Source organism: Acanthochromis polyacanthus, chromosome 3 (genome assembly GCF_021347895.1).
Source record: "Acanthochromis polyacanthus isolate Apoly-LR-REF ecotype Palm Island chromosome 3, KAUST_Apoly_ChrSc, whole genome shotgun sequence".
In the NCBI taxonomy this organism is placed as follows: Eukaryota; Metazoa; Chordata; class Actinopteri; family Pomacentridae; genus Acanthochromis; species Acanthochromis polyacanthus.
This window is the reverse complement of record NC_067115.1, coordinates 2,041,748-2,056,962: the sequence shown is the minus strand read 5'-3', so window position 1 is coordinate 2,056,962 and position 15,215 is coordinate 2,041,748. Positions and strand designations below refer to the sequence as shown.

The 15,215-nt window shown below is 41.4% G+C and overlaps 1 protein-coding gene across 1 annotated transcript in view; it reads right to left on the bottom strand.

Annotated features, from left to right (window-relative positions):
- cacna1ab (calcium channel, voltage-dependent, P/Q type, alpha 1A subunit, b) overlaps nt 1-15,215 on the bottom strand; it is a 141,212-nt gene that overhangs the window by 102,074 nt on the left and 23,923 nt on the right. The window contains 3 exon segments of the mRNA XM_051945084.1: nt 2,015-2,199; nt 3,200-3,352; nt 4,689-4,780. Coding sequence (XP_051801044.1) covers nt 2,015-2,199; nt 3,200-3,352; nt 4,689-4,780 — 430 coding nt within the window.

Genomic DNA, 15,215 nt, shown 5'->3' with positions numbered 1-15,215 from the left:
GTGTGAGTGTGGCAGTCAGCCCCCATCCATCAGAAAAGATGTTAAATATAGAGCGAGACGGACCAGAATAGAGAGTGGAAGAGAAGGAGGCGGAGGGAAGGAGAGCGACTCTGAAGGCAGGGAAAGGATGGATAAAGGAAGTCAAACGGATAATGATAACTGTGAGGGAAAATGGCTTTTGGACAAATAAATGGTGTTTGGAATTAAATCTTCAATGACTGTATGCTTCATTTAGATAAATGAAATTCAAGCCATCCTTCAGCCCCACCCACCCTATAAAGAGCTAAAATAAACACATACAGTAGAAACCTTCCTAATCTTGGACTGTGTTTAACCCTCCTGTCGTCCTGCGGGTCAAATTGATCTGTTTTAAAGTTTGAAAATGTGGGGGGAAAAAATAGTTTGACAGTGAAACTTGTGATGTCCACATTTTTAACATTTTTTGGGAAATCTTTGAGCATTTTTGGTAGAATATAAAGAAATGTTAAAATTGTTTCTTGAAGAACATTAAAAAAAAAACAGCGAATTATGCTGGATTTTTGTTGGTTTTTTGTGAATGTTCTTCAAGAAAATATTAGAAGCTCTACTGATATATATGTAATCACTTTAGGTATTTTTAGGATTTTTTTTGGAAGATTTTTACTCATTTTTTGAAAATATTTACAAGATTTTTTTTTTGCCAAATTTGGGTGATTTTTATAAACTATTTTGTAAGTAAAACTTTTTAGGAATTATTGGAATTTTCTTCCTGAAGTTTTGGAAATTTTCAGAAATTTTGGGATTTTTTTCCTGAATTTTTACATTTTTTCAGACAAGGAAACAATATTTTTTGGTGCCTGTAAATGAAGATTTTTGGAAGATTTTTACTCACTTTTTGAAAATATTTACAAGAATTTTCTTGCCAAATTTGGGGGATTTTTAAAAAGAAACTTTTAAGGGAAACTTTTAAGGAATTACTGGAATTTTCTTCTTGAAAGTTTTGCAAATTTTCAGAAATTGATTTTTTTGCTGTATTTTTGGATTTTTTACAGACAAAGAAATAATATTTTTTGGGAAATCTTTGAGCATTTTTTGGTGAAAAAAAAGGAATGTTAAAATTGTTTCTTTAAGAACATTCACAAAAAAAAAAAAATCAACCGAAATCCAAATTTGCTGGATTTTGGTTGATTTTTTGGTGAATGTTCTTAAAGAAAATATTAGAAGCTCTACTGATATATATATGGGTTCACTTTAGGTATTTTTAGGATTTTTTTTGGAAGATTTTTACTCATTTTTTGAAAATATTTACAAGAATCTTCTTACCAAATTTGAGGGAAATTTTTTTAAAAGAAACTTTTAAGGGGAACTTTTAAGGAATTATTGGAATTTTCTTCCTGAAGTTTTGGAAATTTTCAGAAATTTTGGGATTTTTTTCCTGAATTTTTATATTTTTTCAGACAAGGAAACAATATTTTTTGGTGCCTGTAAATGAAGATTTTTGGAAGATTTTTACTCACCTTTTGAAAATATTTACAAGAATTTTCTTGCGAAATTTGGGGGATTTTTAAAAAGAATTTTTTAAGGGAAACTTTTAAGGAATTACTGGAATTTTCTTCTTGAAGGTTTTGCAAATTTTCAGAAATTGATTTTTTTTTGCTGTATTTTTGGATTTTTTACAGACAATAAAAACAATATTTTTTGGTGCCCGTAAATAAAAACAACAGGAGGGTTCATGTTTTCATTAACACCAGTGCTTTGGATTAGACTCTGGCATTAATGTAGCTCACTGCACTCTTTTGTTTCTCTGCAGCCTAATTCTTTTCTCCCTTTACCTGGCTACCTGGCTGGCCTGTGAACAGTAAAGAAAACCATAAGTCAGGTGAATATGTCATTAATAAGTGAGTACACTGAAGCTAGTTTACTGAAAATCAGCTGAATGCTAACTGCAGGAGGAAAAGGTCAGGTTGACATTGGGTCAACTTATATGATATCAAGCTAACAGCAAAGTTTATCTGGACCGGCTGAGCAAACGTACGTGGTAGAGCATTTCCGTCCATCCCTCCATGGTGATGCACTGGAAGACGGTGAGCACGGCGAACAGGATGTTGTCGAACTGGGTGATGCCGTAGTTGGGTCCGAGCCAGCCTTTTCTGCACACCGTGCCGTTGGAACACAATCGCGACGGCAGCTCGGTGCCACATGGAACATCATCTGGTTCTCCTGTTCAGACACACAGACAGAGAAAAATTTACAATGAAACACCACAAGGAGCTGTTTTTGGAACAGCAAGCAAAGCTCGAGCTGTCAAAGGTGTAAGAAATGATCTTATAATCGCTACTTTTCACTCAGGCCTTCTGTTCCATGATGCTGGTATTTATTACAGCAGATATTACTACACACAGATGTTTCTACATTAAAAACTTCACCTTTTTGCCAGTGAGAGTAATGAATCTACATGGTTGGCATTTTATGATGCTTGATTGTTTTGAGACTGTAATCCTTTCTCAGAACACCGGTTTCTTTTTTGTCAGCTTTTCTGTGACGCTTGCTGGGCTTTCCACCATTTATCCTTCGGTTCTGTCAAACTAATCATGACTGGTTGATGTCAAATACATCACTACTGGTGCGTCAGAGCAGGGATGTCACCACGGAAACCAGATGAAATGCTGTGTTTTTGAAGGACTTTAATGTAACTTATTTTTATTTATTATTTAGTATCCAGAACTCCTGCACTCCAGTATTAATCATCCTCTACAGTCATTGATTAAACCCCTATAAACTATGTTTGTATCAGAACTACTTTATAATTCCTCTAAATATCTCCTAATGGCTTAAACGTAAGCCTGCATTGCTCCATCCGCCCCTCCACTACTTCACTGCAGCTCGAGCAGCTCAGCTCATCCATGACTCTGCTCAAACACTGTAAAACTACTTTATGCCACACAGGTGCAAATTGTAATGCTGGATGTTTGTTCTGGAAACTTGTTCTGAAAAAGAAAAATGGTACAGAAAGCTCCATGTGTAAGCTGACTGGATTTATTCCTTAGCTTTGTTAAAGGAGAAAGTGTGAAACCGTGAAACTCCTCGGCTCCGTCCAATTTAAACAGCTTTGCAATCTACAACAGTGTGACAACGCTAAGACCTTAAAACCGAAGCAGCTAAATCACAATTTTGATCACGTATGATTTGAAGCGATCTTTCTCTTTCGTCTTCCTCTCACCTGTGACTTCACTGTAGCAGGTGGTGTGGAACTTTCCCATGTAGAACTCCAGGCCGATGATGGCGAACATGAGGATGGCCACGAACAGCAGCAGGCCGATCTGCAGCAGGGGGATCATAGCCTTCATGATGGACTTGAGCACCACCTGCAGGCCTGGAGGACAGAGTGCAAAACAAGCGCTCAGCTGGGAATGGAGTCGGGAATGGAGCGTTACCGTGCACCGTGTTCAGGATGCTGACGGCCAGCGGTACTTTAAAAATGTTGAGGTATTTCATGACTTGTGTAGCAGTTCCTCCCTGGTTTGATGCTGATTACAGCCAAGAGTGTGTTTAACTCTCCTGTCGTCCTGCGGGTCAAAATTGACCCGTTTTAGTTTGAAAATGTGAAAAACAAATATATTCTCACAGCGAAACTTCTGATGTCCACATTTTCAACATTTTTGGAAATCTTTGAACATTTTTTGGTGGAAAAAAGGGAATGTTTTTTCACAAAAAAATCAACCAAAATCCAGCGAATTGATTTTTTTTGTGAAAGTTCTTACAAAACATTTTCCACATTTCTTTTTTGTTCCACTAAAAAAAGTTCAGATTTCCCAAAAATGTTAAAATGTGGACGTCAGAAGTCTCACTGTGAAAATATAGATTTTTAAATAGAAGTTTTACTGATATATATGTAGTCATTTTAGATATTTTGGAAATTTTTTACTCATTTTTGAAAATATTTAAAATAATTTTCTTGCCAAATTTGGGGATTTTTTTAAATGAAACTTTTTTCAGGTTTTGTGAATGTTCAGAAATTTTGGGATTTTTTTTGCAGAATTTATTTATTTATTATTATTTTTACAAGGAAAGAATATTTTTTGGTAAATAAGGACAACAGGAGGGTTAAAAAAAATCTACCAAAATCCAGCAAATTGATTTTTTTTTGTGAAAGTTCTTATGAAACATTTTCCACATTTCTTTTTGTTTCACTAAAAAAAGTTCAGATTTCCCAAAAATGTTAAAAATGTGGACGTCAGAAGTTTCACTGTGAAAATATATATTTTTAAATAGAAGTTTTACTGATATATATGTAATCATTTTAGATATTTTAAGATTTTTTTTGAAATTTTTACTCATTTTTTGAAAATATTTACAAGAATTTTCTTGCCAAATTTGGGGGATTTTTAAATGAAACTTTTAAGGAATTATTGGAATTTTCTTCCTGAAGGTTTTGCCAATGTTCAGAAATTTCGGGAATTTTTTTTTTTTTTTTTTTTTAGACAAGGATAGAATATTTTTGGTAAATGAGGACAACAGGAGGGTTAAAAAAAATCAACAAAATCAATCAAAATTTGTCAATCAGATCAAAATGACTTAATGTAGGACTTTATTCAACTCGGATGTTTGTTGTATTTGCGTCATATTTAATGAATGGCGGCTGGGTGAGGTAGGAAACAGTAACATCACATCATTTCTATGGAATCATACTCATAAAAAAACACACTTACTGGGAATTCCAGACACCAGTTTGAGCGGCCGCAGCACTCTGACAGCTCGTAGCGTCCTCAGATCAAGCTGAGACCCCACTGATGACAAAATACTGCAGAGACACATGGAAGACAAGAACACCATCAGTCTGACCAGGAATCTCTTTGAAACCGTCAACATTTATTGAAGTTATTCAAACTTTTTTCTAGTATATGTCGCATTCCTAGCAAAGCCAGTTGAGTCTAATACAACCGCTATAAGGGTTTTAATACTCCGTTTGTTTCCGTGCTGCTTCAGCCTCATGGTCACCTTGAAGGCTGCAGGTAGAAATGCTGCTGAACTGAACTGTCTATTTGTCTGAAGGAACAATGACACCGCTTCCTTCAAAACCCTTTCAGAAAAAGCAGTACGTTTACAGCGAGGAATGCCAATAAACTGGCAACTGAGTGCAGATTACTGAGGCCAGACACAAACACATAGTTTAAGATTTACAGCTGGAAAACATCTGGAGAGACAGAAAAGCTTATTAAAAGACTGAGGATGAGTGAACAAAAACATTAACAAATTTACCAAGAGTTAACATACATAAATGAGCAGTAAGTCAGTTTTTCAGGAGAACACAAGTAATGAAACGAATAACTTTCTGTTATAGATGAAACCAAAATGTTTAATGGTGAAACATCAGGGGTGTCCAACATGCGGTCTGTGGGCCAAAACCGGTCCTCCAGTGGAGCGTTTTATTCACTCACATGTCCTCTAATTAAATAAAAAACAAACTACTGGATGTTAAGCAATAAAGCACTGTTTGTGAATCACGAATTGTGTGCTGTTGTCCACTGCTGCCACACATGTTGTGGCTCAGTTAGGTGGATGTTTATTTTTTTTAGTGTACAGGAGTGTGTGTGCGAGTAAAAGCTCTGGCGTAAAGTCAGCCAGAGACAGGTTGGAAAATTCCTCCTCAGTATTGTACGGGGGCTGAAGGCAGGGTCTGTCCAACCGGAGAGGGAGGGGAAGTGTGGGGCGTTCAGAGGGGATGCTCCGAGGAGGAGGAGAGAGAGACGATGGGAGAGGAGGAGAGAGGAGGAGGGAGAGAGGAGGAAAGTAAGGTAGGAGAGAAGAGGAGAGAGGAGAGAGAGGAGGAGGAGAGGAGAGAGAGGAGGAAAGGAGAGAGAGGAAGAGAGAGGAGGAAGAGAGAGGAGGAGGAGGAGAGGATGGAGAGAGGACGATGGAAGGATGAGAGAGAGAGGAGGAGGAGAGGAGAGAAGAGGAGGAGATGAGGGGAGGCAGGTGGAGAGCAGTAGGAAGAGAGAGGAGGAGAGAGGAGGGAGGCAGAGAGACGGAGAGACGAAGGAGGGAGGAGGAGAGCGGAGGTATGTGGAGAGGAGAGAGGAGCAAGAGGAGGAGAGAGGAGGAAGAGAGAGGAGGACGAGAGGAGGAGGATGATGAGGGAAGGAGATAGGAGGAACGAGCGAGGAGGGAGAGAGGAGGAGGAGGATAGAGAGAGGAGGAAGAGGAGAGAGGAGAGAGGCGAGGAGAGAGGTAGGAGAGAGGAGGAGAGAGGACGGCAGGAGAGAGGAGGAGAGAGGAGGGAAGAGAGGAGGGAGGAAGAGAGAGAGAGGAGAGAGGGAAAGAGAGGGGAAGAGAGAGGAGGAGAGAGGAGAGAGAGGAGGAGAGAGGAGAGAGAGAGGAGGAAGGAAGAGGGGAAGAGAAGGAGAGAGAGGAGAGAGGAAGAGGAGAGAGGAGAGAGGGGAGAGAGGAGGAGGAGAGGAGAGAGGAGAGAGGAGGAGAGGAGGAGAGAGGAGGAGAGGAGAGAGAGGAGGAGAGGAAGAGAGGAGGAGAGAGAGGAGGAAGCAGAGAGGAGGAGAGGAGAGGAGGAGAGGAGAGAGCGAGGAGAGGGAGGAAAGGAGAGAGAGAGGAGAGAGAGGAGAGGAGAGAGGAGAGAGAGGAGAGGAGAGAGAGGAGGAGAGAGGAGAAGCAGAGGAGAGGAAGGAGGAGAGAGGAGGAGAGCAGGAGAAGAGAGGGAGAACGAGGAGGAAGACAGGAGGAGGAAGAGGAGAGAGAGAGGCAGGAGGCAGGGAGAAGAAGGAGAGAGAGAGAGAAGGAGACAGAGGAGGAGGAGAGAGGAGGAAGAGAGAGAGAGGAGAGAAGGAGGAAGGAGGAAGAGGAGGAGAGGGCGGAAGAGAAGGAGGAGGAGCAGAGAGGAGGGGAGGCGAGAGAGTGAGGAGGAGGGAGGAGGCGAAGAGGAGGAGGAGAGAGAGGAGGAGAGAGGAGAGGAGAAGGAGGAGAGAGGAGAAGAGGAGGAGAGAGAGGAGGAGGAGGAGGAGGGGAGGAGGAGAGAGGGAGGAGGAGGAGAGAGGAGAGAGGGAGAGAGGAGGAGGAGAGAGGAGGAGGAGAGAGGGAGGAAGGAGAGGATGGAAAGCAGACGAGGAGGAGAGGTCGGAGAGGAGGAGAGAGGGAGAGTAGAGGAGAAGAAAGAGACGAGTGGAGAGAGAGGAGAGGGAGGAGGAGGAGAGAGAGACGGAGGAGAGAGGAGGAGGAGGAGAAGAGAGGAGGAGCCACAGAGAGAGGGGAGGAGAGGAGCGAGAGAGAGGAGGAGGAGGAGAGAAGAGACGAGGGCGAGAGGAGGAGGAAGAGAAGGAGGAAGAGAGGGGATGGAGGAGGAGGAATAGAGGAGAGAAATGAAAGAAACGACAGGAGGAGGAGATGGAAGAGAGGGAGGAGGATGGAGGAGAGAGGAGGAGGAGGAGAGAGAGAGGAGAGAGAGAGAGGAGAGAGAGAGGAGAGAGAGGAGGAGAGAGAGAGAGGAGGAGAGAGAGAGGAGGAGAGAGGAGGAGAGAGGAGGAGGAGAGAGAGAGAGAGGAGACAAAGAGAGAGGAGGAGGAGAGGAGGAGGGAGGAGGAGGAGAGAGGAGGAAGAGAAAGAAACGACAGGAGGAGGAGAGGAAGAGAGGAGGAGGAGAGAGGAGGAGGAGAGAGAGACAAGGAGAGAGGAGGAGAGAGAGACAAGGAGAGAGGAGGAGAGAAACAGTTCTTTCACTGAAGCTCAGTAACCTCAAACAGAAATACTAATTTTACTGACTGTAATTCCACAGTTATCAGATACAAAAGACAAGTGTAGCCCTACTTTCTCTCTGTGAACAGTCTGCATTCTTGTACATTTGTGTGTGTGTGTGTGTGTGTGTGTACTTGTTTCTGCTATCTCGATGGGGAGGTCCCCGCAAGTTTAAACAGTGTTTTCTTGGCCATTGTTGTGTTACTGAAAAAAGTAAAAGTGCTAAAACGTTTCTTTAGGGTTAGACATTTGTTTGGTCTGGGTTAAGTTTAGGTTGGGTTAGATATGAATGGAAGTCAATGTATGTCCCACAATGATAGAAAAACACAGTGCGTGCGTGCGTGTGTGTGTGTGTGTGTGTGTGTGTGTGTGTGTCGTGTTGTGTGTGTGTGACCCTCGTTAAAGCACAGTACAAAAGTCAGTATATTTATTACTCAGTTTATGGGTTCCTATTAGCTACTCTTCCCACAATGCACCGTGCACTTCTTCTTCCTTTTCATCCCTGCATCTGGTCACTTCATGTGTTCCAGTTTTTTTTTTTTCCCGCTAGTGTCCATTAGCAACGGCCAGTTTCATTTGAGCAAATCTGCACACATGATTAATTTAAAAGAATCCAAGTCAACAGCTGCTCTGCGTCACTGCCACCATGCTTGATTACTGTAATATATTTGTATGATCGCTTTTCATGCCGGGGTTGTCCAAAATGAGGCCCACGGGCAAAAGTGGTCCTCCAGAGGTCCAATCCGGCCTCAAAGTGCTAAAAAATTCCAAAGAAGACAATAACTGCAGATGTAAATTAGTAAAAACTATAAATTTAAAAGAATTTCTAGAACATGACAAGTTGTTTTGATCCAAAAGTAAAAAACTAGATTTGATCATTGTTTCCTTTTTGTCTTGTTGTGTTTTTTGTTTATTTTTTGTTGGTTTGTCTATTTTTGTTGCTTTTTAAATTTTTGCTTCATGTTGTTTGTCTCATTTTGTCATTTGTGTCTTGTTTTTTCATTTGTGTCATTATGTAATTCTTTGTCTTGTTTTTGTCGTTGGTCCATTTTAGTCAAATCTTTGTTGCTTTTTGCTTTGCTTTGTGTCGTTGTGCCTCATTTTTTGTCATTTTGTGTCTCATAAAAGAAGATAAGATAAAACTTTATTGATCCCACAATGCTTAAAGTTTCACTGTTACAATAGCCCCAAATGAGAGAAAAAATGTTTAAGGACAGAATTTAAGCAATCAGTGTATTTAACAGTATGAAATTCAGTGCCTGGAACTGCCCTAAAAGACGCAGAAATTCAAGTAAATCAAAACAATAGCAGCAGATGCAGAGAAGGCAAATTTTTCCCCTGGCAAACTTTTGGCATCTTCATCGTATCCCCTCCATTGTTGTCTCTGTTCCATCCTCCCATTTCTTCACTCCACCCCCTCCTGCATCCCCCTCCAGGTTGGTTGCTAATTCCAGTAAGAGGTCATTTATTAACAGACTCGGCACCGGCAGCCAAGCCCTTCATTCCCTCAATGGCTTTTTTTTTTTAACCACGGCTAAAGGCCATGCTGCAGATCTGAAAAGCCTGGACCTCAGCAAAACAAGCAGACCGCCTCAGTTTGACATGATCTCTGTGCAAATGACAGTGAGCAACAACAGAAACTGCAGGTGTAGCTTGAAAAGTGTGCATTTAAAACCGACTTTTTAAAAAAATTTGCCACTACAGGCTGACATTTAGCACTCATTTTCAATCACATCTCAACAAACATCACATTTTGCTCGCATTCTTTTCAGATTTCACATTGGTGTGCAGTAATTCCACTCCATAGTTTTGTTGTAAAGCATGGTTTTTCGTGATTTAATGCATCTAATTAGTAGGTTTAATGATTTTCTCTTTCCACCAACTGGAGCTCCAGCGCTTTAACCATTAAAGCTTCAGCTAAATGTTCCATTTCGGAGGATTAGATCATGTAAAAGTGACCAAATAGATGACTCAAGAGAGCAAAAGACCTGTATGACACCTTCTGACTTTCCTGCCTTTCCTTCTCTCTCTGTCATTTATTCTCTCGCCTTTTGCTCTCTGTTTATTTTCGTCCCATTCCACTGCATTTTTTTTCATTCTTCTGTACATCTTATTTAAGGGTGAATGCAGCGCTTCAGCATCCATCCGTGCGAAACGGCAGCCGCCCGCTTCTGCCAGACAAACCAAACCTCCGGGATGCAGTCACCCCTGGCAACGGCAGAACCTGCCCGCAGTGCGTTAAGGTGGCCAGTAGAGGGAGCAGAGACTGTGCTGCCGGTGGAGACAGGGATGGAGAGATGGGATGGAGAGATGGAGGATGCTAGAAGAGGCAGAAACAGCGGGACTGTGGGAGTGTAAGGGGTTACATGGATGGAGAGGAAGAAGAAAAGGATGACATGTGGAAGAGACAGACACTAAAACAGTACAGAGGATGATTACTGTGACTACCGCTATGATTCGATAAAATCATGACTTTTGAACTGTAAAAACTGTTTAATTCTCTCAAAATATCCAGTTAAATACAGTTTATTGTGTAAAATTGTGTCAAAGGCCAAACCAAACAGATGCATTAGCTTTTTATCCATGTTGAGGAAAGACTATCTTTCAGTGTATGAACAGCTATAGTGTAACGGATTTGTTTGTTTTAAAATTATTATTTAAACTTTATTTAACCAGGAGAGATCCTGTTGAGATTAAAAACTTCATTTTCAAGGGAGTCCTGGTATTACACAGTTAAAACGTAAAATACAAACAAAAAAAACAAAAAATAATTAAATTTACAAGGAAGTTATTCAAAACAAGTGCATGTTGTGGAAACGGCCTCAAGAACTCGCATTTTAGATATGAAGGCGCTGAATGAGATTAACTCGGTTCGTTTCCAGTTTTTATGCAACATGTTCCAGGCAGCAGGTGCAGAATAAACAAAAGCCTTTTTACCCAGTTCAGTACAAACATACAGAACAGAAAGCACCAAACGATGTTGTGAACGGAGCGAGTCAAGATCAGAACTTTTTGGCGCAGTTAAAGAGCAAATGTAGGAGGGCAGCTGTATTTAGGCATTTGTAGTTTTCTTACGATGATAGCTACATTAGTTTTGTACTTTAAGAACGTAAAAATATATGACAAGATAACTTCTCACTATCACAGAATCACGAGTAGAATGAGACAGTCGACAGCATTAAAGAAACATTCATGAAGCTAATGGGTAAGCTAGCTTCTTTAATGTTCCACCAGCTAAGCTAAGCTACGTTAAGCTAAGCTTGTTATAATTTTCAAAATTACCTCTTTTGAAATTATTTCTGTCTTCCTTCTCAGGCATTAACAGTAATGTTTTTATGATATTTAAAATTATTCACAGTTGACCAGATTTTTGCTTTGTTTTTACAGGTGTTGTTGGCTAACGCTAACTGAGCTTTATGTGTTTACACTATTTCAGTTTGAACAGTCCAGAGGTTACATACTCGTCTCTGTGGGCCATCTGATAGTATATGTGATGTGAATATTAGTGAAAAAGCACATGAATTCCTTCATTTTGCTGTTTAAAACTGTAGTACACACATAAATCTAAAAACAAACAAACAATAAAGTTGGGCTCTGTGATACAGCTGAGAGGTTAATCGTGATAACAAGGAGGGTATAGGTGATCATTTTAAAATTTACCCAACAATGAAAAACAATAGGAATGATTAGAATACAAGTTAATAAATTCAGTAAAACTCAGGAACATATGGAAGGCGACCAGGGCAGAGAAACTGGCATCAAAATGACATTCTGAGAAACCATCCGCTAACTATCTAGATATGCTAGCAAGCTCGATATTAACAATACTCTTGCAGAACAACAGAATCCATTTTAAATTTCTCAGTTTAAACTCTGATCCTTGTCCCACAACTTCTCCTTTCTCTGTTATTTACTTATAATTTAGCATACATCCAAGGTGTAAAATCCAAACTCCTTCAAATAGCAGTGATTGTACAAACACAGGCCATCATATGGGAGATTTGTCCTTATTAGATAACACTGGAGAATCCCCGATGAGACACCGAGCGGGAGGGAAGAGACTCAACGTCCCTGAAGAGACGGAGAACGTGAGGAAGAGTGAGCAGATTGAAAAGGAGTGCTAGTCCTGTGTGTCAAAAGTGTGAGATTCAGCTGCTAAGAGAGCAAACAGCAAGAGCCCATAAGAGAGACAGAAACAGAGGGAGACAGAGAAAGAGAGGGAGAATTTTATCTGCAGAGGGAGAAGGTGTTTGGACAGTGACGACAGAGGTTCTGACTGCTGGGAAACACCTAGCAGTCAGCCTGTATATCACACACACACACTGCTACAGGCTAACAGAGTGCTAACTGGTCCTATGTTGCACCTGAACCCTCTTGCTTTGTCTGTGCTGTGTGTAGCATACTGGCTAAGTGAAAAAGAACAATGAGGTGTTGTAATGCAAACTAACAGCAGTGGAGATGAAGGTAAATGAGTCCAGAGCTTTTCCATATCAGAACACCTGATCCTTTTACCACCAACAGTCCCACACTCAGGACAGGATCACTGTGCTGATGGACTGAAATGGAATAAATCTCCTTCTGTCCCTTTGCAGTTTGATGAGGTTAGTTTCACTGGTGAGAGTTAAGTGGTAAAGTAGAAGTCTAGGTATCCAAACCAGTAAAAACTGAACAAATTACCAGATATTTAACTTTCCAGTGGTCCTTGAACTAATTACTATGATGTGTTGTTCTGTCACTGTTGTTATTTGTTTCATGATGTACTAATTGCCAGGACTGACAGTGAAACTTATTCATTTTCTAGCATTTACAGCATTATAACTTGGTTACTCTGCTCTTCTCTTTACTTCAAGCCAGTGTCGTGTCGTTTCCATCGAGGTCCATGGCTTTATATTTAGCTCAAAAAGGAGCCAACAACGAGCAAACATGCGACAGGAAAGAAAAATGGTCAGAAACTGGTTGGGGTTCAATAAATCTGCAGAACATCCAGGAGACACAAACATGTGAGCTGCTGCTGTCAGCGTCTGACTGAAGGACAGAAATGTGTCGATGATGACTGATGGACCCGATGAAGATCTCAGAGGTCACTTGCTACCTTCACTTCGCTTGTTCCCTCCCTGTTCATGGCATTGCCATGGCAACCGGCAATTCCTCTCTTCGCCGAGTCTCCACGGTTACCGACCTGCTCTCATTCATAAGCGTTGCCAGGGAAACGCAGCCCCGGCTCATTGATGGAATCTCGGCATTGCCGCAGCAACGGGGATGGGAAGTGGGTCTCCTAGCGATTGATTTCAACCCTTCCAAACCCCCATATCTCCCGCCCACACACACACACACATGCACACACACACACACACACACACACACACACACACACACACACACACACACACACACCCTATCCTTACCTACCCCCTCACACCGTACACCAACAGCAAACATACAGTATGTAACCGCATGCAGTACCAGAAACTGCATCATTTTCCCCCGCATACATACACACATCAGATGCATGCTCTCACTCTTCTTGCATCCACTGCGTACGATCCGGTGCCAGTGACGAATGCAGCACAGCACAGGTAGCATGGATGACCCAGTTTCCTCTGTTGCTAGTGAACACCGAGAATCTTACAACATTCAGACAAAGATTCTGCGTAACACAAACACATAGATGTGATTTAAGCACAAAATGCTAAAGCAGTGGAACGTCCATGTTACTGTCAGTAATTTTTACAAACGATTTCTTATTTATAATCAAAATAGCAGCTATTATTTCCATTTAATAAACATCATATATTCCATATTCCATACATTCATTTCCTCTGATTTTTGCTGCAGCTCAGACGCCATAAAGCCCTCATTTTAGTACGTTTACACGAGCTACAAGTGTGCTTTGCAAGGGAATTTTAGGGTTTTACTCATCAACTTTGAAGTGAAACAAATCTTTGGCCAGCAACAATGTTTCTGAACTGTTAAAGCTTCGAACTGCAGTCTGCAATCCTCGAGTAGAACTCACTGATAAGTGGCTAACAAGCCACTGGCCCTCGTCTCCTGGCTCTGAGGTTTTCAAATAACACTCCTGATGACCCAAACTACAAAATAAGGAACAACTTCTAATCATTACTGAATTCTATCCTAAGAAAAAGCATTGCTGAGTCCTTAAGTGTAAGTATGCAGCGGGCGGAGCTGCAAGTTCCATCGCTGTGTTGTTAATTTATACAAAACATGTGCTATGTGCGTGTGCAGAGGCCATGTGTGCATTAAAATGTGCTGTGTGTTGTGTATGTTATCACTGTGTGTGTCTTTGGCAAAACAGCACAAACACACACTGACAACATGCAAGAGACTGGGACAAGCTCCAACCAGTGGCAGTGTGTGTGTGTGTGTGTGTGTGTGTGTGTGTGTGTGTGTGTGTGTGTGTGTGTGTGTGTGTGTGGTGTGTGTGTGTGTGTGTGTGTGTGTACATAGTGTGGAGTGCCATGTGTCATCACAGTGTGAGCTCCTGTCCCTCAGTGTCTCCCACTGAGCCCTCACCCCCTCCTGCTTAAACATACAAGTACACATGTGATGGACATCGACAGGAGGGACGCTTGAGGGATTTGAACATGTTCGAACACGGATGTAAGAAGCAAACAAAGGCGTCGTCCACGTTAAAGACGTACGACACAGCGGCTTCACCATCCCCGTTTCTTTATGGTCACTGCATTAATATTCACAGTGATCAGCGTTCTCCCCTCTAAAAAGGAATTCTCTGAGGCTGTTTTCTCAGCTATTCAGCAGGCAGGCCTCTTGAATGTGACAACTTGTCTCAGTGTCTTCGGCCTGTTGTCGTAATCCCAGACTGATTGTGTGGTGCTGAGGTCAGGTCTCTGTGGGTGCCATCCCCATCTGCTGTCACTGAGCTCCTTTATGACCCCGGCTGTAGTTCTGGGGTTGTTGTCATGCTGCACACATCATGACCATCAGACGTCTTCCTAGCTGCACGGCATGACAGATAACAGTCTCAACAGCTCAAGGACAAAGCAGATAGATAGATTACACGTTCTTAAGTAAAATACTATATGGGTCAATATATAACTGGAAGCCACTTTTTTGTATCATAGTCGACATTTTTGCTGTTTTCAGGCCTAAAATCAACATGGCTGCCTATAACCAAACACCACATGGCATTTTAGAGAAAGATTCTTCTAAATATAATACATATGATTAAACCTGTTGACTACCTTATATTAAATAAGTCAGAAAGCCTTGGAGTCCTGCCAGTCTTTTCTTCAGGAGGAAATGACATCATGTGGAGCAGGTCATGTGATCTGGAATTAACACACTTCCTGGAGAGGAGTTTTTGGAACGGGTAAAAAGTGAATTCTTGAACACAGATACAATTCATTATTTTCCGCAAAGAATTTGATAGCAGGTCGAAAAAGAAATATCTGTCATGATTATCTCAACTTAACCCTCCGGTTGTCTTCATTTACAGGCACCAAAAATTTAGTTTCCTT